The sequence below is a fragment of the Carettochelys insculpta genome, chromosome 1 (assembly GCF_033958435.1).
Source record: "Carettochelys insculpta isolate YL-2023 chromosome 1, ASM3395843v1, whole genome shotgun sequence".
Classification (NCBI taxonomy): Eukaryota; Metazoa; Chordata; order Testudines; family Carettochelyidae; genus Carettochelys; species Carettochelys insculpta.
In genome coordinates this window covers 381,031,092-381,055,529 of record NC_134137.1, presented here as the reverse complement: position 1 = coordinate 381,055,529, position 24,438 = coordinate 381,031,092, and the positions used below count along the sequence as shown (strand labels likewise).

The following is a 24,438-nucleotide window of genomic DNA, read 5'->3' as shown; positions in this document are numbered from 1 at the left end:
CCATGCTCCCTGTCGTGCCAGGGCACCAAAGAACACACAGGAGCTCCCAGTGTGAACACAGTGCCACTGCCAGGGTGCAGTTGTCCTGTGTGGATTCCCCAGGCAGGCACTCCCAGCCCTGGCAACTGGTGCATCTTCCCCATCCTCAGAGCTCACTCCTGCCCGCAGGACAGCCACGAGCCCCACACAGGAGACACTTTCTCTGGTGATTCCGCCACTACTGCTGGCCTGCAGCTACCAGGCTGCTGAGCCGGGAGAGCGGCAGCAGCCCTGCAGGCGTGTCTCGTTCCCAGAGTCCATGGCGCTTAGTGTCGAACCATTTCAGGGCTGGCTTCAGGCTGGCTTCCTCTGCTGTGCAACTCGGCCTGTGCCCCCGGCACCACTCACACATCACCAGGTTCCCTGGGAACCAGAGTGGGAGAGAATTCGTGACCTCGGCCGATTCTTTTCAAACTCTTGGGTACAAGTCACCTGGCCCTGACCATTTAAAACTCTTTCCCTTTCCTGGTTCACAGACTCACAGAAGCATAGGCTTGGAGGAGACCTGGAGAGGTAGTTTAGTCCAGGCCCTGCACTGAGACAGGACCGAGTAAACCTGGCCTGTCCCTGACAGGTGTTTCTCCAACCCATTCAGAAAAGCCTCCAATGACAGAGATCACAGTGCTATTCCAGGCCTTCACCACCCTGTCTGCTGGACAGGTTCTCTACTGTCGGCCCTAAATCCCTCTTGCTGCAGATTGCTTCTCGCCTGGCCCGCAGCGAACCAGGAGAACAATCATCCCAAGATGCCCCAGGACAGATCTGAAAACTGCCGTCAGCCCCGTGTCTGAAACATGACTCTCCTGTAACACCCCTCGCCCTGCAGCCCCTTGCCGGCCCACGTTTCATTTGGGAGCCACTGACCACCCCGGGCTGACACGGTTAACTCTCATGCCGCCCCCGGGAGCCGTCTAGGCCTTGTACAAGGGCAGCACTCCTGTCCCAGGGCACATGCCTGCACCAGCCCTCTCTGCAGCGACTCAGCGCTCTGGCCCACTCCCATGCACATGATATCAGATCAGCCCCCTGCCAAGCTGCAGAGTCCAACAGGGGCCTGGCCCCATGCTCCCGCCTGGCCTCAGGTCTGACAGTGTAGCAGTCTCCAGAGGGTCTCGGCCTGCTATTGAGCTGTGCCCCCAGGGCCCCCTCCTGGAGGTGCTGCTTTTTCTCCCTCTGGAGCCTTCCAGTCCCAGCTCTCCTGCTGGACCACTAAGCACTTCCCCTTCTGGGGCGCATCAAAGCCCAGGCCCTTCCCCAGGGGCTAATGTGGGCAGCCGGTCCCAGCCAGGGGCCCTTTGGAAAGCAGCCGCCCACCACTTCCTTTCAGCAAAGCTGTGTCGCTGCTCTGCTTCCTCGGGCCACGGCCCCACAGCCGCAGGCCATGCCTCCCCCTCATCCTGGTGGAGTCCAGCAGCAACTGGGAGCTGTCTCCTGACGCCCAGACCCTGCCAGCAGCAGCTCTGGCCGCGGTCCTGCAGGCAGCCAGAGCACCAGCTTCCCGCCTTCGGCTCCGGCTGCAAGGACTCTCTGCTCTGCCCTGCTGCCCCCTTTATATGGGCCTGCTGACCCAGACTCTGATTGGCTGCATCCCACACACCCTCTCTAGACCACCTGGAGGACTCACTTCCACTGCTCATGTCTGGGACAGGTGTGATGGGACCTGAAGGCCTCCAGCTGGGGTCTCATAGGGTCTGGTACACCCATCACGTGCATCCATGATGGTCTGTCCTGAGACAAGTCTGGGGCAGGAGGTGTGTAAGGGACAGGTGTCTGGCACAGTTCCAGGGCATCCAGGGGGCCGTTTCCTGCCTTCTTCCTTTGGATCAAAGCTGAAGGTGGTCCTCACAGGAGAGCTGGCAGGCAGACAGCCGTACCGCCCTCGGCAGCATGGTCTGACTGAGCAGTCGCAGCATCAACAGTCGCTGCAGGGCCAGGGCAAGATGGCGGGGTCCACCCCCCTGCCCCCAGAAGGGGCGGGGCTTAGGGCGGTCAGCCCTGGGGCCCCCGACGCCCTTCCTCAGAGCGGCTCGGCACAGCGCTCCGCGGTGTTCCAAAGGGGCTCCGGAGCGCCGGCTGCGGCTGATGCGACCTCGGCAGAGGCTGGAGCCCCGGGCCCTGTTAACAGCCAGACCCAGAGGCAACTGCCCCCTTTGCCCTCCACCACCCCCCTGCGTCGGCAGCCTTGGGGAGCAGGGCCTGTGGCATTAGAAAATGCACCTCAATCTATTTAGTCATAGAGAACAAGAGGTCGTGTGGCACCTGATTGACTGATGTTTTGGAGCCCAAGCTGAGCAGACGAGACCCACCCGTCTGACAAAGCAGGTCTTTGCCACACAAGCCTCTGCTCCGAAATCTGCTCGTCTGTAAGGTGCCACAGGACTTCTTGTGGTTCTCACGGATACAGAGTAACGTGGCTCCTTCTCTGATACTGCTCAGTCACGTCATTTCAGGGGCTCAATCTTCCGACAACACTTCATCTCCATGGCGTCCGACCTCAGGCAGCTGTTCCCTGGTTTGCATCTGTGCCCTTGATCTGTCCTTCCTTCCTCCGCACACGCGATCTGCCCTTCCTTCCCTCCCCCGCACGCGCAATCTGTCCTTCCTTCCTTCCTTCCTTCCTTCCCTCCCCCGCACGCGATCTGCCCTTCCTTCCTTCCCTCCCCCGCACGCGCAATCTGTCCTTCCTTCCTTCCTTCCTTCCTTCCCTCCCCCGCACGCGCAATCTGTCCTTCCTTCCTTCCTTCCTTCCTTCCCTCCCCCGCACGCGCAATCTGTCCTTCCTTCCTTCCTTCCCTCCCCCGCACGCGCAATCTGTCCTTCCTTCCTTCCTTCCTTCCCTCCCCCGCACGCGCAATCTGTCCTTCCTTCCTTCCTTCCTTCCTTCCTCCGCACGCGCAATCTGTCCTTCCTTCCTTCCTTCCTTCCTTCCCTCCCCCGCACGCGCAATCTGTCCTTCCTTCCTTCCTTCCCTCCCCCGCACGCGCAATCTGTCCTTCCTTCCTTCCTTCCTTCCTTCCTCCGCACGCGCAATCTGTCCTTCCTTCCTTCCTTCCTTCCTTCCCTCCCCCGCACACGCAATCTGTCCTTCCTTCCTTCCTTCCTTCCTTCCTCCGCACGCGCAATCTGTCCTTCCTTCCTTCCTTCCTTCCTTCCCTCCCCCGCACGCGCAATCTGTCCTTCCTTCCTTCCTTCCCTCCCCCGCACGCGCAATCTGTCCTTCCTTCCTTCCTTCCTTCCTTCCCTCCCCCGCACGCGCAATCTGTCCTTCCTTCCTTCCTTCCTTCCTTCCCTCCCCCGCACACGCGATCTGCCCTTCCTTCCTTCCTTCCTTCCCTCCCCCGCACGCGCAATCTGTCCTTCCTTCCTTCCTTCCTTCCTTCCTACGCACGCGCAATCTGTCCTTCCTTCCTTCCTTCCTTCCTTCCCTCCCCCGCACACGCGATCTGTCCTTCCTTCCTTCCTTCCTTCCCTCCCCCGCACGCGCAATCTGTCCTTCCTTCCTTCCTTCCTTCCTTCCTACGCACGCGCAATCTGTCCTTCCTTCCTTCCTTCCTTCCTTCCCTCCCCCGCACGCGATCTGCCCTTCCTTCCTTCCTTCCTTCCCTCCCCCGCACGCGCAATCTGTCCTTCCTTCCTTCCTTCCTTCCTTCCTACGCACGCGCAATCTGTCCTTCCTTCCTTCCTTCCTTCCTTCCCTCCCCCGCACGCGCAATCTGTCCTTCCTTCCCTCCTTCCTTCCTTCCTCCGCACACGCGATCTGTCCTTCCTTCCTTCCTTCCTTCCTTCCTTCCTTCCCTCCCCCGCACGCGCAATCTGTCCTTCCTTCCTTCCTTCCTTCCCTCCCCCGCACGCGCAATCTGTCCTTCCTTCCTTCCTTCCTCCGCACGCGCAATCTGTCCTTCCTTCCTTCCTTCCCTCCCCCGCACGCGCAATCTGTCCTTCCTTCCTTCCTTCCTTCCTTCCTCCGCACGCGCAATCTGTCCTTCCTTCCTTCCTTCCTTCCTTCCTTCCTTCCCTCCCCCGCACGCACAATCTGTCCTTCCTTCCTTCCTTCCTTCCTTCCTACGCACGCGCAATCTGTCCTTCCTTCCTTCCTTCCTTCCTTCCTCCGCACGCGCAATCTGTCCTTCCTTCCTTCCTTCCCTCCCCCGCACGCGCAATCTGTCCTTCCTTCCTTCCTTCCTTCCTTCCTTCCTTCCCTCCCCCGCACGCGCAATCTGTCCTTCCTTCCTTCCTTCCTTCCCTCCCCCGCACGCGCAATCTGTCCTTCCTTCCTTCCTTCCTTCCCTCCCCCGCACGCGCAATCTGTCCTTCCTTCCTTCCTTCCCTCCCCCGCACGCGCAATCTGTCCTTCCTTCCTTCCTTCCCTCCCCCGCACGCGCAATCTGTCCTTCCTTCCCTCCTTCCCTCCCCCGCACGCGCAATCTGTCCTTCCTTCCTTCCTTCCTTCCCTCCCCCGCACGCGCAATCTGTCCTTCCTTCCTTCCTTCCTTCCCTCCCCCGCACGCGCAATCTGTAGTTCCTTCCCTCCTTCCTTCCTTCCTCCGCACACGCGATCTGTCCTTCCTTCCCTCCTTCCTTCCTTCCTTCCTTCCTTCCTTCCTTCCCTACCCCGTACACGCAATCTGTCCTTCCTTCCCTCCTTCCTTCCTTCCTCCGCACACGCGATCTGTCCTTCCTTCCCTCCTTCCTTCCTTCCTCCGCACACGCAATCTGTCCTTCCTTCCCTCCTTCCTTCCTTCCTCCGCACACGCGATCTGTCCTTCCTTCCCTCCTTCCTTCCTTCCTCCGCACACGCAATCTGTCCTTCCTTCCCTCCTTCCTTCCTTCCTCCGCACACGCGATCTGTCCTTCCTTCCCTCCTTCCTTCCTTCCTCCGCACACGTGATCTCTCCTTCCTTCCCTCCTTCCTTCCTTCCTCCGCACACGCGATCTGTCCTTCCTTCCTTCCTTCCCTCCCCCGCACGCGCAATCTGTCCTTCCTTCCTTCCTTCCTTCCCTCCCCCGCACGCGCAATCTGTCCTTCCTTCCTTCCTTCCTTCCCTCCCCCGCACGCGCAATCTGTCCTTCCTTCCTTCCTTCCCTCCCCCGCACGCGCAATCTGTCCTTCCTTCCTTCCTTCCTTCCCTCCCCCGCACGCGCAATCTGTCCTTCCTTCCCTCCTTCCTTCCTTCCTCCGCACACGCGATCTGTCCTTCCTTCCCTCCTTCCTTCCTTCCTTCCTTCCCTACCCCGTACACGCAATCTGTCCTTCCTTCCCTCCTTCCTTCCTTCCTCCGCACACGCAATCTGTCCTTCCTTCCTTCCTTCCCTCCCCCGCACGTGCAATCTGTCCTTCCTTCCTTCCTTCCTTCCCTCCCCCGCACGCACAATCTGTCCTTCCTTCCTTCCTTCCTTCCTTCCTCCGCACACGCGATCTGTCCTTCCTTCCCTCCTTCCTTCCTTCCTCCGCACACGCGATCTGTCCTTCCTTCCTTACTTCCCTCCCCCGCACGCGCGATCTGTCCTTCCTTCCTTCCTTCCTTCCTTCCCTCCCCCGCACGCGCAATCTGTCCTTCCTTCCTTCCTTCCTTCCTTCCTCCGCACACGCGATCTGTCCTTCCTTCCCTCCTTCCTTCCTTCCTCCGCACACGCGATCTGTCCTTCCTTCCTTACTTCCCTCCCCCGCACGCGCGATCTGTCCTTCCTTCCTTCCTTCCTTCCTTCCCTCCCCCGCACGCGCAATCTGTCCTTCCTTCCTTCCTTCCTTCCCTCCCCCGCACGCGCAATCTGTCCTTCCTTCCTTCCTTCCTTCCCTCCCCCGCACGCGCAATCTGTCCTTCCTTCCTTCCTTCCTTCCCTCCCCCGCACGCGCAATCTGTCCTTCCTTCCCTCCTTCCTTCCTTCCTCCGCACACGCGATCTGTCCTTCCTTCCCTCCTTCCTTCCTTCCTTCCTTCCTTCCTTCCTTCCCTACCCCGTACACGCAATCTGTCCTTCCTTCCCTCCTTCCTTCCTTCCTCCGCACACGCAATCTGTCCTTCCTTCCTTCCTTCCCTCCCCCGCACGCGCAATCTGTCCTTCCTTCCTTCCTTCCTTCCCTCCCCCGCACGCGCAATCTGTCCTTCCTTCCTTCCTTCCTTCCCTCCCCCGCACACGCGATCTGTCCTTCCTTCCTTCCTTCCCTCCCCCGCACGCGCAATCTGTCCTTCCTTCCTTCCTTCCTTCCCTCCCCCGCACGCACAATCTGTCCTTCCTTCCTTCCTTCCTTCCCTCCCCCGCACACGCGATCTGTCCTTCCTTCCCTCCTTCCTTCCTTCCTCCGCACACGCGATCTGTCCTTCCTTCCTTCCTTCCCTACCCCACACACGCGATCTGTCCTTCCTTCCTTCTTTCCCTCCTTCCTTCCTTCCTCCGCACACGCGATCTGTCCTTCCTTCCTTCCTTCCCTACCCCGCACACGCGATCTGTCCTTCCTTCCTTCCTTCCCTGCTTCCTTCCTTCCTCCGCACACGCGATCTGTCCTTCCTTCCCTCCTTCCTTCCTTCCTCCGCACACGCGATCTGTCCTTCCTTCCTTCCTTCCTTCCTTCCTCCGCACACGCGATCTGTCCTTCCTTCCTTCCTTCCCCCGCACACGCGATCTGTCCTTCCTTCCCTCCTTCCTTCCTTCCTCCGCACACGTGATCTGTCCTTCCTTCCTTCCTTCCTTCCTTCCTCCGCACACGTGATCTGTCCTTCCTTCCTTCCTTCCTCCGCACACGCGATCTGTCCTTCCTTCCTTCCTTCCCCCGCACACGCGATCTGTCCTTCCTTCCCTCCTTCCTCCGCACACGCAATCTGTCCTTCCTTCCCTCCTTCCTCCGCACACGCGATCTGTCCTTCCTTCCCTCCTTCCTTCCTTCCTCCACACACACGATCTGTCCTTACTTCCTTCCTTCCTTCCTCCGCACACGCGATCTGTCCTTCCTTCCTTCCTTCCTTCCCTCCCCCGCATGCACAATCTGTCCTTCCTTCCTTCCTTCCTCCGCACACGCGATCTGTCCTTCCTTCCTTCCTTCCCTCCCCCGCACACGCGATCTGTCCTTCCTTCCTTCCTTCCTTCCCTCCCCCACACGCGCAATCTGTCCTTCCTTCCTTCCTTCCTTCCCTCCCCCGCATGCACAATCTGTCCTTCCTTCCTTCCTTCCTCCGCACACGCGATCTGTCCTTCCTTCCTTCCTTCCTTCCTTCCCTCCCCCGCACGCGCAATCTGTCCTTCCTTCCCTCCTTCCTTCCTTCCCCCGCACGCGCGATCTGTCCTTCCTTCCTTCCTTCCTTCCCCCGCACGCGCAATCTGTCCTTCCTTCCCTCCTTCCTTCCTTCCTCCGCACGCGCAATCTGTCCTTCCTTCCTTCCTTCCTTCCCCCGCACGCGCAATCTGTCCTTCCTTCCCTCCTTCCTTCCTTCCTCCGCACACGCAATCTGTCCTTCCTTCCTTCCCTCCCCCGCACGCGCAATCTGTCCTTCCTTCCCTCCTTCCTTCCTCCACACGCGCAATCTGTCCTTCCTTCCTTCCTTCCCTCCCCCACACACACAATCTGTCCTTCCTTCTTTCCTCCGCACGCGCGATCTGTCCTTACTTCCTTCCTTCCTTCCCCCGCATGCGCAATCTGTCCTTCCTTCCTTCCTTCCTTCCTTCCTCCGCACGCGTGATCTGTCCTTCCTTCCCTCCTTCCTTCCTTCCTCCGCACACACAATCTGTCCTTCCTTCCTTCTTTCCCTCACCCACATGCACAATCTGTCCTTCCTTCCCTCCTTCCTTCCTCCGCACACGCGATCTGTCCTTTCTTCCTTCCTTCCCCCGCACACGCGATCTGTCCTTCCTTCCTTCCTTCCTTCCTTCCTTCCTCCGCACGCGCAATCTGTCCTTCCTTCCTTCCTTCCCCTGCACGCGCAATCTGTCCTTCCTTCCTTCCTTCCCTCCCCCACACACACAATCTGCCCTTCCTTCTTTCCTCTGCATGCGCAATCTGTCCTTCCTTCCTTCCTTCCCCCGCACGCGCAATCTGTCCTTCCTTCCTTCCTTCCTTCCCTCACCTGCACGCACAATCTGTCCTTCCTTCCCTCCTTCCTTCCTTCCTCCGCACACACAATCTGTCCTTCCTTCCTTCCTTCCCTCCCCCACACGCGCAATCTGTCCTTCCTTCCTTCCTTCCTTCCTTCCCTCCCCCACACACGCAATCTGTCCTTCTTTCTTTCCTCCGCACGCGCGATCTGTCCTTCCTTCCTTCCCCCGCACACGCAATCTGTCCTTCCTTCCTTCCTTCCTTCCTCCGCACACGTGATCTGTCCTTCCTTCCTTCCTTCCTCCGCACGCGTGATCTGTCCTTCCTTCCCTCCTTCCTTCCTTCCTCCGCACACACAGTCTGTCCTTCCTTCCTTCCTTTCCTCCCCCACACACACAATCTGTCCTTCCTTCTTTCCTCTGCATGCGTGATCTGTCCTTACTTCCTTCCTTCCTTCCCCCGCACGCGCAATCTGTCCTTCCTTCCTTCCTTCCTTCCCTCCCCCGCACGCGCAATCTGTCCTTCCTTCCCTCCTTCCTTCCTTCCTCCGCACACGCGATCTGTCCTTCCTTCCCTCCTTCCTTCCTTCCTTCCTTCCTTCCTTCCTTCCCTACCCCGTACACGCAATCTGTCCTTCCTTCCCTCCTTCCTTCCTTCCTCCGCACACGCGATCTGTCCTTCCTTCCCTCCTTCCTTCCTTCCTCCGCACACGCAATCTGTCCTTCCTTCCCTCCTTCCTTCCTTCCTCCGCACACGCGATCTGTCCTTCCTTCCCTCCTTCCTTCCTTCCTCCGCACACGCAATCTGTCCTTCCTTCCCTCCTTCCTTCCTTCCTCCGCACACGCGATCTGTCCTTCCTTCCCTCCTTCCTTCCTTCCTCCGCACACGTGATCTCTCCTTCCTTCCCTCCTTCCTTCCTTCCTCCGCACACGCGATCTGTCCTTCCTTCCTTCCTTCCCTCCCCCGCACGCGCAATCTGTCCTTCCTTCCTTCCTTCCTTCCCTCCCCCGCACGCGCAATCTGTCCTTCCTTCCTTCCTTCCTTCCCTCCCCCGCACGCGCAATCTGTCCTTCCTTCCTTCCTTCCCTCCCCCGCACGCGCAATCTGTCCTTCCTTCCTTCCTTCCTTCCCTCCCCCGCACGCGCAATCTGTCCTTCCTTCCCTCCTTCCTTCCTTCCTCCGCACACGCGATCTGTCCTTCCTTCCCTCCTTCCTTCCTTCCTTCCTTCCTTCCTTCCTTCCCTACCCCGTACACGCAATCTGTCCTTCCTTCCCTCCTTCCTTCCTTCCTCCGCACACGCAATCTGCCCTTCCTTCCTTCCTTCCTTCCCTCCCCCGCACGTGCAATCTGTCCTTCCTTCCTTCCTTCCTTCCCTCCCCCGCACGCACAATCTGTCCTTCCTTCCTTCCTTCCTTCCTTCCTCCGCACACGCGATCTGTCCTTCCTTCCCTCCTTCCTTCCTTCCTCCGCACACGCGATCTGTCCTTCCTTCCTTACTTCCCTACCCCGCACACGCGATCTGTCCTTCCTTCCTTCCTTCCCTCCCCCGCACGCGCAATCTGTCCTTCCTTCCTTCCTTCCTTCCCTCCCCCGCACGCGCAATCTGTCCTTCCTTCCTTCCTTCCTTCCCTCCCCCGCACACGCGATCTGTCCTTCCTTCCTTCCTTCCCTCCCCCGCACGCGCAATCTGTCCTTCCTTCCTTCCTTCCTTCCCTCCCCCGCACGCACAATCTGTCCTTCCTTCCTTCCTTCCTTCCCTCCCCCGCACACGCGATCTGTCCTTCCTTCCCTCCTTCCTTCCTTCCTCCGCACACGCGATCTGTCCTTCCTTCCTTCCTTCCCTACCCCACACACGCGATCTGTCCTTCCTTCCTTCTTTCCCTCCTTCCTTCCTTCCTCCGCACACGCGATCTGTCCTTCCTTCCTTCCTTCCCTACCCCGCACACGCGATCTGTCCTTCCTTCCTTCCTTCCCTGCTTCCTTCCTTCCTCCGCACACGCGATCTGTCCTTCCTTCCCTCCTTCCTTCCTTCCTCCGCACACGCGATCTGTCCTTCCTTCCTTCCTTCCTTCCTTCCTCCGCACACGCGATCTGTCCTTCCTTCCTTCCTTCCCCCGCACACGCGATCTGTCCTTCCTTCCCTCCTTCCTTCCTTCCTCCGCACACGTGATCTGTCCTTCCTTCCTTCCTTCCTTCCTTCCTCCGCACACGTGATCTGTCCTTCCTTCCTTCCTTCCTCCGCACACGCGATCTGTCCTTCCTTCCTTCCTTCCCCCGCACACGCGATCTGTCCTTCCTTCCCTCCTTCCTCCGCACACGCAATCTGTCCTTCCTTCCCTCCTTCCTCCGCACACGCGATCTGTCCTTCCTTCCCTCCTTCCTTCCTTCCTCCACACACACGATCTGTCCTTACTTCCTTCCTTCCTTCCTCCGCACACGCGATCTGTCCTTCCTTCCTTCCTTCCTTCCCTCCCCCGCATGCACAATCTGTCCTTCCTTCCTTCCTTCCTCCGCACACGCGATCTGTCCTTCCTTCCTTCCTTCCCTCCCCCGCACACGCGATCTGTCCTTCCTTCCTTCCTTCCTTCCCTCCCCCACACGCGCAATCTGTCCTTCCTTCCTTCCTTCCTTCCCTCCCCCGCATGCACAATCTGTCCTTCCTTCCTTCCTTCCTCCGCACACGCGATCTGTCCTTCCTTCCTTCCTTCCTTCCTTCCCTCCCCCGCACGCGCAATCTGTCCTTCCTTCCCTCCTTCCTTCCTTCCCCCGCACGCGCGATCTGTCCTTCCTTCCTTCCTTCCTTCCCCCGCACGCGCAATCTGTCCTTCCTTCCCTCCTTCCTTCCTTCCTCCGCACGCGCAATCTGTCCTTCCTTCCTTCCTTCCTTCCCCCGCACGCGCAATCTGTCCTTCCTTCCCTCCTTCCTTCCTTCCTCCGCACACGCAATCTGTCCTTCCTTCCTTCCCTCCCCCGCACGCGCAATCTGTCCTTCCTTCCCTCCTTCCTTCCTCCACACGCGCAATCTGTCCTTCCTTCCTTCCTTCCCTCCCCCACACACACAATCTGTCCTTCCTTCTTTACTCCGCACGCGCGATCTGTCCTTACTTCCTTCCTTCCTTCCCCCGCATGCGCAATCTGTCCTTCCTTCCTTCCTTCCTTCCTTCCTCCGCACGCGTGATCTGTCCTTCCTTCCCTCCTTCCTTCCTTCCTCCGCACACACAATCTGTCCTTCCTTCCTTCTTTCCCTCACCCACATGCACAATCTGTCCTTCCTTCCCTCCTTCCTTCCTCCGCACACGCGATCTGTCCTTTCTTCCTTCCTTCCCCCGCACACGCGATCTGTCCTTCCTTCCTTCCTTCCTTCCTTCCTTCCTCCGCACGCGCAATCTGTCCTTCCTTCCTTCCTTCCCCTGCACGCGCAATCTGTCCTTCCTTCCTTCCTTCCCTCCCCCACACACACAATCTGCCCTTCCTTCTTTCCTCTGCATGCGCAATCTGTCCTTCCTTCCTTCCTTCCCCCGCACGCGCAATCTGTCCTTCCTTCCTTCCTTCCTTCCCTCACCTGCACGCACAATCTGTCCTTCCTTCCCTCCTTCCTTCCTTCCTCCGCACACACAATCTGTCCTTCCTTCCTTCCTTCCCTCCCCCACACGCGCAATCTGTCCTTCCTTCCTTCCTTCCTTCCTTCCCTCCCCCACACACGCAATCTGTCCTTCTTTCTTTCCTCCGCACGCGCGATCTGTCCTTCCTTCCTTCCCCCGCACACGCAATCTGTCCTTCCTTCCTTCCTTCCTTCCTCCGCACACGTGATCTGTCCTTCCTTCCTTCCTTCCTCCGCACGCGTGATCTGTCCTTCCTTCCCTCCTTCCTTCCTTCCTCCGCACACACAGTCTGTCCTTCCTTCCTTCCTTCCCTCCCCCGCACGCGCAATCTGTCCTTCCTTCCTTCCTTCCCTCCCCCGCACGCGCAATCTGTCCTTCCTTCCTTCCTTCCTTCCCTCCCCCGCACGCACAATCTGTCCTTCCTTCCTTCCTTCCTTCCCTCCCCCGCACACGCGATCTGTCCTTCCTTCCCTCCTTCCTTCCTTCCTCCGCACACGCGATCTGTCCTTCCTTCCTTCCTTCCCTACCCCACACACGCGATCTGTCCTTCCTTCCTTCTTTCCCTCCTTCCTTCCTTCCTCCGCACACGCGATCTGTCCTTCCTTCCTTCCTTCCCTACCCCGCACACGCGATCTGTCCTTCCTTCCTTCCTTCCCTGCTTCCTTCCTTCCTCCGCACACGCGATCTGTCCTTCCTTCCCTCCTTCCTTCCTTCCTCCGCACACGCGATCTGTCCTTCCTTCCTTCCTTCCTTCCTTCCTCCGCACACGCGATCTGTCCTTCCTTCCTTCCTTCCCCCGCACACGAGATCTGTCCTTCCTTCCCTCCTTCCTTCCTTCCTCCGCACACGTGATCTGTCCTTCCTTCCTTCCTTCCTTCCTTCCTCCGCACACGTGATCTGTCCTTCCTTCCTTCCTTCCTCCGCACACGCGATCTGTCCTTCCTTCCTTCCTTCCCCCGCACACGCGATCTGTCCTTCCTTCCCTCCTTCCTCCGCACACGCAATCTGTCCTTCCTTCCCTCCTTCCTCCGCACACGCGATCTGTCCTTCCTTCCCTCCTTCCTTCCTTCCTCCACACACACGATCTGTCCTTACTTCCTTCCTTCCTTCCTCCGCACACGCGATCTGTCCTTCCTTCCTTCCTTCCTTCCCTCCCCCGCATGCACAATCTGTCCTTCCTTCCTTCCTTCCTCCGCACACGCGATCTGTCCTTCCTTCCTTCCTTCCCTCCCCCGCACACGCGATCTGTCCTTCCTTCCTTCCTTCCTTCCCTCCCCCACACGCGCAATCTGTCCTTCCTTCCTTCCTTCCTTCCCTCCCCCGCATGCACAATCTGTCCTTCCTTCCTTCCTTCCTCCGCACACGCGATCTGTCCTTCCTTCCTTCCTTCCTTCCTTCCCTCCCCCGCACGCGCAATCTGTCCTTCCTTCCCTCCTTCCTTCCTTCCCCCGCACGCGCGATCTGTCCTTCCTTCCTTCCTTCCTTCCCCCGCACGCGCAATCTGTCCTTCCTTCCCTCCTTCCTTCCTTCCTCCGCACGCGCAATCTGTCCTTCCTTCCTTCCTTCCTTCCCCCGCACGCGCAATCTGTCCTTCCTTCCCTCCTTCCTTCCTTCCTCCGCACACGCAATCTGTCCTTCCTTCCTTCCCTCCCCCGCACGCGCAATCTGTCCTTCCTTCCCTCCTTCCTTCCTCCACACGCGCAATCTGTCCTTCCTTCCTTCCTTCCCTCCCCCACACACACAATCTGTCCTTCCTTCTTTCCTCCGCACGCGCGATCTGTCCTTACTTCCTTCCTTCCTTCCCCCGCATGCGCAATCTGTCCTTCCTTCCTTCCTTCCTTCCTTCCTCCGCACGCGTGATCTGTCCTTCCTTCCCTCCTTCCTTCCTTCCTCCGCACACACAATCTGTCCTTCCTTCCTTCTTTCCCTCACCCACATGCACAATCTGTCCTTCCTTCCCTCCTTCCTTCCTCCGCACACGCGATCTGTCCTTTCTTCCTTCCTTCCCCCGCACACGCGATCTGTCCTTCCTTCCTTCCTTCCTTCCTTCCTTCCTCCGCACGCGCAATCTGTCCTTCCTTCCTTCCTTCCCCTGCACGCGCAATCTGTCCTTCCTTCCTTCCTTCCCTCCCCCACACACACAATCTGCCCTTCCTTCTTTCCTCTGCATGCGCAATCTGTCCTTCCTTCCTTCCTTCCCCCGCACGCGCAATCTGTCCTTCCTTCCTTCCTTCCTTCCCTCACCTGCACGCACAATCTGTCCTTCCTTCCCTCCTTCCTTCCTTCCTCCGCACACACAATCTGTCCTTCCTTCCTTCCTTCCCTCCCCCACACGCGCAATCTGTCCTTCCTTCCTTCCTTCCTTCCTTCCCTCCCCCACACACGCAATCTGTCCTTCTTTCTTTCCTCCGCACGCGCGATCTGTCCTTCCTTCCTTCCCCCGCACACGCAATCTGTCCTTCCTTCCTTCCTTCCTTCCTCCGCACACGTGATCTGTCCTTCCTTCCTTCCTTCCTCCGCACGCGTGATCTGTCCTTCCTTCCCTCCTTCCTTCCTTCCTCCGCACACACAGTCTGTCCTTCCTTCCTTCCTTTCCTCCCCCACACACACAATCTGTCCTTCCTTCTTTCCTCTGCATGCGTGATCTGTCCTTACTTCCTTCCTTCCTTCCCCCGCACGCGCAATCTGTCCTTACTTCCTTCCTTCCTTCCCCTGCACGCGCAATCTGTCCTTCCTTCCTTCCTTCCCCTGCACGCGCAATCTGTCCTTCCTTCCTTCCTTCCTTTCTTCCCTCCCCCACACACGCAATCTGTCCTTCCTTCCTTCCCCCGCACACGTGATCTGTCCTTCCTTCCTTCCTTCCTTCCTCCGCACGCGTGATCTGTCCTTCCTTCCCTCCTTCCTTCCTTCCTCCGCACACACAATCTGTCCTTCCTTCCTTCCTTCCTTCCTTCCCTCCCCCACACGCGCAATTTGTCCTTCCTTCCTTCCTCCACACATGCAATATGTCCTTCCTTCCTTCCTCCGCACGCGCGATCTGTCCTTCCTTCCTTCCTTCCTTCCTTCCTTCCTTCCCTCCCCCACACGCGCAATCTGTCCTTCCTTCCTTCTTCCGCACATGCAATCTGTCCTTCCTTCCTTCCTCCGCACGCGTGATCTGTCCTTCCTTCCTTCCTTCCTTCCTTCCCCCGCACACGCAATCTGTCCTTCCTTCCTTCCTTCCTCCGCACGCATGATCTGTCCTTCCTTCCCTCCTTCCTTCCTTCCTCTGCACACACAATCTGTCCTTCCTTCCTTCCTTCCCTCCCCCACACACGCAATTTGTCCTTCCTTCCTTCCTCCGCACGCGCGATCTGTCCTTCCTTCCTTCCTTCCTTCCTTCCTTCCTCCGCACGTGCAATCTGTCCTTCCTTCCTTCCTTCCTCCGCACACACAATCTGTCCTTCCTTCCTTCCTTCCCTCGCCCGCACGTGCAATCTGTCCTTCCGTCCTTCCTTCCTCTGCACGTGTGATCTGTCCTTCCTTCCTCCTCATGCACGATCTGTCCTTCCTTCCTCCGCACACGCGATTAGTCCTTCCTTGCTCCACACATGCAATCAGTCCTTCCTTCCTCCACATGCATGATCTCTTCTTCCTTCCTTCCTCCGCTCGCGCGATCTCTCCTTCCTTCCTCTGCGTGAGCAATCTGTCCTTCCTTCCTTCCTTCCTCCACTCATGCAATCTGTCCTTCTTCCTCTGCCAACGCGATCTATCCTTCCTTCTTCCACGCCCTTGATGTGTCCTTCCTTCCTCCGCTCGCATGATCTGTCCTTCCTTCCTCCGCACACTCGACCTGTCCTTCCTTCCTTCCTCCACTCGCGCGACCTGTCCTTCATTCCTTCCTCTGCATGCGCGACCTGTCCTTCCTTCCTCTGCACGTGCGACCTGTTCTTCCTTCCTTCCTTCCTCCGCTCATGCAATCTGTCCATCCTTCCTCTGCTCACGTGACCTATCCTTCCTTCCTCGGCGCCCTCAATCTGTCCTTCCTTCCTCCATGCCCTCGATGTGTCCTTCCTTCCTCCGCTCGCGTGATCTTTCCTTCCTTCCTCAGCTCACGTGATCTGTCCTTCCTTCCTCTGCACACTCGACCTGTACTTCCCTCCTTCCTCCGCTCGCGCGACCTGTCCTTCTTTTCTTCCTCTGCATGCGTAACCTGTCCTTCCTTCCTCTGCACGTGCGACCTGTTCTTCCTTCCTTCCTTCCTCCGCTCGCGCGACCTGTCCTTCTTTTCTTCCTCTGCATGCGTAACCTGTCCTTCCTTCCTCTGCGCGTGCGACCTGTTCTTCCTTCCTTCCTTCCTCCTCATGCGCAATCTGTCCTTCCTTACTTCTTCCACTCGCGCGATCTGTCCTTGCTTCCTTCCTTCCTCTGTGCCCTCGATCTGTCCTTCCTTCCTTCCTTCCTCCGCACGCACAATCTGTCCTTCCTTCTTCTGTGCCCTCGATCTGTCCTTCCTTCCTTCCTTCCTCCACACGCGCAACCTGTCCTTCCTTCCTTCGTCCACACGCACGATCTGTCCTTCCTTCCTCAGTGCCCTCGATCTCTCCTTCCTTCCTCTGCACACATGATCTCTCCTTCCTTCCTCCGCACGTGCTATCTCTCCTTCCTTCCTTCCTTCGCACGCACGATCTCTCCTTCCTTCCTTCCTCCGCACGTGCGATCTCTCCTCCCTTCCTTCCTCCGCACGCGCGATCTCTCCTCCCTTCCTTCCTCTGCACGTGCAATCTCTCCTTCTTTACTCCGCACGCGCGATCTCTCCTCCCTTCCTTCCTCTGCATGCGCGATCTCTCCTTCCTTCCTTCCTCCGCATGCACAATTTCTCCTTCCTTCCTTCCTCCGCACGCGCGATCTCTCCTCCCTTCCTTCCTCTGCACGCGTGATCTCTCCTTCCTTCCTTCCTCCGCACGCGCGATCTCTCCTTCTTTACTCCACACGCGCGATCTCTCCTCCCTTCCTTCCTCTGCACGTGCGATCTCTCCTTCCTTCCTTCCTTCGCACGCGCGATCTCTCCTTCCTTCCTTCCTCCGCACACGCGATCTCTCCTTCCTTCCTTCCTCCGCACGCGCGATCTCTCCTTCCTTCCTTCCTCCGCACGTGCGATCTCTCCTTCTTTACTCCGCACGCGCGATCTCTCCTCCCTTCCTTCCTCCGCACGCGCGATCTCTCCTTCTTTACTCCCCACGTGCGATCTCTCCTTCCTTCCTTCCTTTGCACACTCACCTTTAGCAGGTTTCGTCTTGTTGACATCAGAACAATTCTCCACTTTCCGAAGATCCGTTTAATTGTAATTCCAAAGTTCTCGTGCCCCCCTCGGCTGGGGGTCACCCAGAGACTGTAATGGGAGACTTGCTGGTCCGTTTGCCGAGGACAGGTTGCACAGTGCCAGACCCAGGACTGAGCCATGGGCTGCAGACCCCTCACCACTGGATAGCAAACTCTCCATTACGCCTCCCCATGTGTACGCTGTCCACCTCTTCTCCACCCCCTAACGTCAGCTCTTCTGGCCCACGGCTCTCCACTGGGCTTACAAGCAGCTCTCATGTCGCAAAAGCTTTTCCCAAGACAGGCCGTGCCGGCTGCTCCCCTCCCACCCTCCAGCCCCATATTGCAGCCCGCGGAGGAAAGCAGGCTGGCCTGGCACAAGCTGCTCTTAACGAATTCCCATCGGCTCACACTTCTCTCCCCACCCCTCCCCTTGGGTCCCCAGGGCTTGCAGTGCGGCTGCCAGGGTCTCACTCCGTTTCAGGGCAGCTGTGGAAGCCACACTCTGCTCCACGGTTTGGCCAGCCCAGCTGCCGCCGGATGGGCGATTTGGGGGTCGCCCAGCCACCTGCCCTGCCCTGCCCCTGGGTGGAAGAGCTGAAGGGAGGGAGCCTCTTACCTCCTGACCAGCTGGGGGCACCTGACTCCTCTTCCTGGGCAGCAGATCTGCCCCAAGCTGAAAGCTTCCCGAAGGGGAAGAGCCTCGGGAAAGGAGAGAACAGCAGCTTAGTCCATGCACACCCGTCTGCCCCAGGCTGCACAGCCACCCGCTGGGCCCTGGACCCTCCCTGCTCCTGGGAGCCTGAGTGCCAGCCTCAGCACCTCCCACCCAGCTCCGTCTGGGCTGCCGTCAGTGGGCACCACCATTCCCTTTACCGTCTCTGGTCGGAGCCATCTCTCTGTGCCTTCCCTGGGGCTGCTCTCGCGGGTGGCTGGGGCTCAGGGCCCGGCTGCAGGGAGAGACCTGGTGGTAACACTGATGGGGACATGTGCTCATAAGGCAGCTGTCACTGTGCTGCCAGGGGACAGCTGCTGTGTTTGGAGCAGGAGCAACCAGCCCACAGCAGCCGCAGGGCTGAGCCCTCTGCTCAGAGCTCACCACCCTTGGGGGCCTGGCGGCAGGTAGGTACTGGGACGGCTCCAGCTCCTGCTAGGACCTCAGGCCACTGGGCACATCATCCCCTAGATCCCGCCAAGATCATGACCACGTAGCCCTCGGGCCCCAACTGAAATGGGTCTGAAGGTGAGTGCCCAGGGCATCCTGGACTCCACACCTGGGGCTGGGGAGGGCCCACAGGGCATCCTGGATCCCACACCTGGGGCTGGGGAGGGCCCACAGGGCACCCTGGACTCACACCTGGGGCTGGGGAGGGCCTACAGGGCATGCTGCACCCCCATATATGGGGCTGGGGAGGCCCCTAGACTTGCCCTGGCCCCAGATCCCCAGGCAGGCTGGATCATGTAGCTCTGGAGTGGGGCAGCCACAGGCCCTGGCCAGGCCATCAGGCTCAGCGCCCGGGCAGGGCAGGGCAGGTCAGGGCAGGGCAGGGCACCTGCTGGGCCCGTGGCCTGAGCCTGGTGCTGCAGCAAGCTGTCCTGGAGGGCTCAGCTCGGCTCTCGCCTTGCGATGCACCTGGGTGGGGGAGCTGCTGGAGGAGCTGCTCATGCTGGGCACCAGGCTGTGTGGGACGTGGATGCAGGGGTCCTTGGGGGTGAAGGAAAGCCCCCGCTGCAGGATCTCCGCCAGCCGGCTCCATAGCGCAAACACGGCGTCCGGGTGCTCCTGGCGCAGCTGCAGGTAATAGACCTTCCCCGTCGCCACCTGCACCCGCAGGAGGCGCAGGCCGCTGTCCTGGACCGAGAGCCGGACGTACCGCAGCGGGAGGAGCCTAGAGCCAAGGGAGCACAGCCCGGCTCACCGAGAGCCCGGGGACAGGCGCTGTCCCTGCCGGGGGCCAGGGGCTGGCAGCAGCCGAGGGAGGGCTGCGAGAGCTCAGAGGGAGGGGACCCCAAAGGGGCTGGCTGCCGAGCCCTGGGCCCCACTCTGGGACCGGCTGAGTGCGGGCGAGGGGGGACACAGTGTGTACAGCAGTGACCCCACGCTGTGCTGGGAGACATTGGCTCCCTCGGCAGGGGCGGCACGAGGGGGGCCGGAGACCCCATTTGGCAGCACAGCAGCCGCCTGCCAGCCATGTGGGGCCGGTCCTGCAGAGTGCCAGGCAGCAGACACAGTGGGAGCTCCCAGGCCAGGGCGGCAGTGGGCACACCAGGCTCCAGACCCCACATGGGCACGCGGGAGACAGGCGAGCGGGGGCCATGGCCGGCAGCCAGAATTAGCCCTTAACCAACCTGCTCCTCCCGTCCCCACCTGCCCGAGGGCCAGCGCAGCTCAGCCCCTCCTGAGGCCATGTCACGAGCGGAGAGCAAGGCTAGAACCGTCCTGGCAAGGGCTGGCCCGGCTCGCCTGCTGGGGGGACTGGCTGGGAACTGCCCCCGGGGGGGCCCATCTCTCCCTGGCAGAGGATGGATCCAGACAGAAATCCCTGGCTGCCCAGTGACCACGTCCCTTAGCCCTGGTGGCCACATGCAAGGGGCTCAGGCTGCCCGGGGCCCAGGGTCCAGACTTGTGGGACTCAATGGGCTTTTCCAGCAGCGACACGCAAATCCCTGCTCGGCTCCCGCCAGTGCCCCCAGGCCTCACCTGCTCAGGGCCACCGCGGGCTGGTGGGGCTGCGTTGTGGGGCCATCCCCCAGCATGGCAAGCCTGGCAATGAGCAGCACGTTGGGGAGGGGCAGGCAGGGCTCCGAGGACGTCACCCCCAAGGTCACCAGGGTGGGGGTGTTGTGGATGTCCACCCACATCCCCTGCTTTGTCACCTGCAGCGAGAAGGCACCGGGTCAACAGCCCCCCAAGGGCACTGTGGGAACCCCACACCCCTGCCCAGCCGCCAGCACCAACCAGGCCTGCAAGGGCTGAGCCAACCGCCAGCTCCAGGGCCGCCCCCGCCCAGTGAAAAACCAGCCCTGGCACTACCCGGCCCTCGCTGCCGGCAGGACTGGGCCGTGCTGGGCTCAGGCGTCAGAACGCTGCGGTTGGTTCCTTGTCCTCGTCCCACCCCCGGGCTCGACCCCACCACCCTCCGCACTTGCCAGGCCTCTACCGTGCGTGCAGCCACTCCACTGCTCAGGGCGGCAGCACTAGCAGGCTGTTATCCGGCAGAGGCCAGCCGCTGGAAGGGCTGCTACACACTGACAGCGGGTCACAAGTGCAGGCCCCTGCGAAGGGCTCGCTGGGCTGTGTCCCCCACCCCCACACACATGGGGGCCAGGCCCCTCGGCTCAGCTGCTCGAAGGAACACGACGCCAACGCCCAGGCTGAGCACTGCCCAGCCCTGATGCACCTCCCAGCCCCCCAGAGCTCTGCCCATGGGGTCCCAGGCACCAAGCGTGGCACCGGGGAGGGGTGAATTCGCCACCCCCAGCACCCCACCCCGAGGCTCACTCCTCCCGCAGCAGAGGGCTCTGACACCCTCATCCTCCAAGTGTGTCTTCACTGGCTGCACGTCACTAATGGGCTTCAGATCCACTACGGGGAAGATGTGAGGGCACCTTCCACGCCCCGGGGCAGCCTCAGCTCCTGGGTCTCTTATGGCAGAGAGCCCCTGAGCACCCGGGGCCGGCTATAGCCAGGGCCCGAGGGCTCAGGCCAGCTGGAGTCACAAGCCCAGGGCCGGGACTGGCTACAGTCCCAGCCTAAGGGACGAGGACCGGCTGGGGTCCCAGACTGGGGGCTGGCTGGAGTCACAAGCCCAGGGCTGGGACCAGCTATAGTCCCAGACTGAGGGACGAGGACCAGCTGGGGTCCCAGAGTGTGGGACGAGGACCAGCTGGGGTCCCAGACTGAGGGACGAGGTCCCAGACTGAGGGACGAGGACCGGCTGGGGTCCCAGACTGAGGGACGAGGTCCCAGCCTGTGGGACAAGGACCGGCTGGGGTCCCAGACTGAGGGACGAGGTCCCAGCCTGTGGGACAAGGACCGGCTGGGGTCCCAGACTGTGGGACGAGGACCGGCTGGGGTCCCAGACTGAGGGACGAGGTCCCAGCCTGTGGGACAAGGACCGGCTGGGGTCCCAGACTGAGGGACGAGGACCGGCTGGGGTCCCAGACTGAGGGACGAGGTCCCAGCCTGTGGGACAAGGACCGGCTGGGGTCCCAGACTGAGGGACGAGGTCCCAGACTGAGGGACGAGGACCGGCTGGGGTCCCAGACTGAGGGACGAGGTCCCAGCCTGTGGGACAAGGACCGACTGGGGTCCCAGACTGAGGGACGAGGTCCCAGACTGAGGGACGAGGACCGGCTGGGGTCCCAGACTGAGGGACGAGGTCCCAGCCTGTGGGACAAGGACCGGCTGGGGTCCCAGACTGAGGGACGAGGTCCCAGACTGAGGGACGAGGTCCCAGACTGAGGGACGAGGACCGGCTGGGGTCCCAGACTGAGGGACGAGGTCCCAGCCTGTGGGACAAGGACCGGCTGGGGTCCCAGACTGTGGGACGAGGACCGGCTGGGGTCCCAGCCTGAGGGACGAGGTCCCAGCCTGTGGGACAAGGACCGGCTGGGGTCCCAGACTGAGGGACGAGGACCGGCTGGGGTCCCAGACTGAGGGACGAGGTCCCAGCCTGTGGGACAAGGACCGGCTGGGGTCCCAGACTGAGGGACGAGGTCCCAGACTGAGGGACGAGGACCGGCTGGGGTCCCAGACTGAGGGACGAGGTCCCAGCCTGTGGGACAAGGACCGGCTGGGGTCCCAGACTGTGGGACGAGGACCGGCTGGGGTCCCAGACTGAGGGACGAGGTCCCAGCCTGTGGGACAAGGACCGGCTGGGGTCCCAGACTGAGGGACGAGGACCGGCTGGGGTCCCAGACTGAGGGACGAGGTCCCAGCCTGTGGGACAAGGACCGGCTGGGGTCCCAGACTGAGGGATGAGGTCCCAGACTGAGGGACGAGGACCGGCTGGGGTCCCAGACTGAGGGACGAGGTCCCAGCCTGTGGGACAAGGACCGGCTGGGGTCCCAGACTGAGGGACGAGGTCCCAGACTGAGGGACGAGGACCGGCTGGGGTCCCAGACTGTGGGACGAGGACCGGCTGGGGTCCCAGACTGAGGGACGAGGTCCCAGCCTGTGGGACAAGGACCGGCTGGGGTCCCAGACTGAGGGACGAGGACCGGCTGGGGTCCCAGACTGAGGGACGAGGTCCCAGACTGAGGGACGAGGACCGGCTGGGGTCCCAGACTGAGGGACGAGGTCCCAGACTGTGGGACGAGGACCAGCTGGGGTCCCAGACTGAGGGACGAGGTCCCAGACTGAGGGACGAGGACCGGCTGGGGTCCCAGACTGTGGGACGAGGACCGGCTGGGGTCCCAGACTGAGGGACGAGGTCCCAGCCTGTGGGACAAGGACCGGCTGGGGTCCCAGACTGAGGGACGAGGACCGGCTGGGGTCCCAGACTGAGGGACGAGGTCCCAGACTGAGGGACGAGGACCGGCTGGGGTCCCAGACTGAGGGACGAGGTCCCAGACTGAGGGACGAGGACCGGCTGGGGTCCCAGACTGTGGGACGAGGACCGGCTGGGGTCCCAGACTGAGGGACGAGGTCCCAGCCTGTGGGACAAGGACCGGCTGGGGTCCCAGACTGAGGGACGAGGACCGGCTGGGGTCCCAGACTGAGGGACGAGGTCCCAGACTGAGGGACGAGGACCGGCTGGGGTCCCAGACTGAGGGACGAGGTCCCAGACTGAGGGACGAGGACCGGCTGGGGTCCCAGACTGTGGGACGAGGACCGGCTGGGGTCCCAGACTGAGGGACGAGGTCCCAGACTGTGGGACGAGGACCAGCTGGGGTCCCAGCCTGTGGGCCAGTTGGATTCCCAGATGAAGGCTGGTTGTAATCACCAGCCACGGCCGGCTGTAGCCAGAGGCTGAGGGCTGGGGCTGGCCAGGCAGCCTCATAGGCTCAGAGCTGCAGTGATGGACACCTAGGGCTGGAGGGGGCTGGACAGATCTTCCCAACGATCAGTCCCACACCCGTGTCACGTTGGTGTTGACCCGGCCCAGCTAACGCCCTGTGGTCCCAGGGAGAGCCCCCCTCAGCCCTGCCTGGGCCCGTTCCAGGGCTCCACTTCGCCCTGTTCGTTATTTTGGAACTTCTTCCTGAGGGGGTCTGGCCCTCGCCAGCACCTGCAAAGCTCCCTTGGCTTGGCCGCCAGGCCCTGGGGAGGGCGGTCTGCACAGGCAGGACAGTCATGTCCCCAGGCTCTGGGGTGGGCCCCTGGCTTCGCCAGGTGGTGCTGAACATAAGCAGCGGCTAATGTAAGTGTGACGGGGGGCTCTGGGCAAGGCCCGCAGGGAGCCGAGAGCCAGCCGGGCCGGCCCTGGGCTGGTTTGGTCCTGGCAGGGCTCCTGCAGGTGACGGATGGGCCTGGGTTTGGGCTCTGCCTGGCAGTACCTTTGCTCAGGCCCCAGCGCAGAGGAAGTGGGGGGCTCATTCTGAACCTCATCCCTCAGCACGGCTGTTCTGCCGGCAGCGCCCCAGCTCCCCCCACAGCCTGCCCTGCAGGCAGAGGCCTCCCCTCATGGGGAGCACAGGCTGAGCCTCCGCCCCACCCCAGGAGCAGGCACTGCCCTCCGGTGCAGCTGTCCCAGTCAGCTGGGTCCCTGGGGTGGGGGACGGGGAAGGTCCTAGCTGCCTCTGCAGCTGCTGAGGCTCTGCCAGGCCAGGCGACGGCAGCTGAAGGGCCTAGGGCGGGACCACGGGCCTGCGCCCAGTTCTTAGCTGTGCGTGCACAGTGGCAGCTGGAGGCTGGCAGCCAACCCAGGGGTGCCTGCCAGCCCTGCCACGGGCAGCACCACGTCCCCAGTACCTCCCGGCTCCTGCAGCAGTTTCAGGCCTGCACAGCCCCTGGGGCAGGCAGTGCTGTGCTGCAGTGGGGGACAGGTGTGTGGCTCACACAGGGTGTGAGGCTCCTGCTGAGGGTGACCCAGGTGACACCTCTGGGCTGCAGACAAAGCGGGAGGTGGAGCCTGAGGGGTGTGAATTGGACCTGGGAGTTGGGAGCAGTGAGTCTGGGCTGGGAGAGAGAGAGACCAAGGAGGGGGCCAGGCCCCGGCTCTGGGGGCCCCTCGGGGCCTCCTCCCAGCACCATGGAGTGGACTGAGCTTCTGCCTGCTGCCCTGACACCTCTGTGCTGGTGTCCCTGGTGGCTAATAAACCTTCTCTTCTACCTGCCGAGTGAGTCACTCCCGCCTGCCGACAGGGCGCAGCTTGGGGCCCCCTGAACCCCATCACAAGTACCTGGATGAAGTTACTTTCAAACACTGCCGACTTGGGGAAAAGGTTGTAATCGGGCGAGCGGAGCAGCTGCCAGAGCAGGCCCCCTTCCACCGCCGGGGGCACGCCGGGGCCTCCTGCAGCCAT

The 24,438-nt window shown here is 61.2% G+C and overlaps 1 protein-coding gene across 1 annotated transcript; it reads right to left on the bottom strand.

Moving 5' to 3' along the window:
- Window positions 1-217: 217 nt before the first annotated feature.
- On the bottom strand, window positions 218-24,438 carry GARIN1A (golgi associated RAB2 interactor 1A). Its single transcript, XM_075008507.1, has 5 exons — window positions 24,316-24,438; window positions 19,670-19,845; window positions 18,522-18,857; window positions 17,588-17,670; window positions 218-402 (listed from the first exon to the last, which is right to left on the bottom strand). Exons 1-5 carry the CDS (start codon window positions 24,436-24,438, stop codon window positions 218-220), a joined length of 903 nt encoding a protein of 300 aa, XP_074864608.1.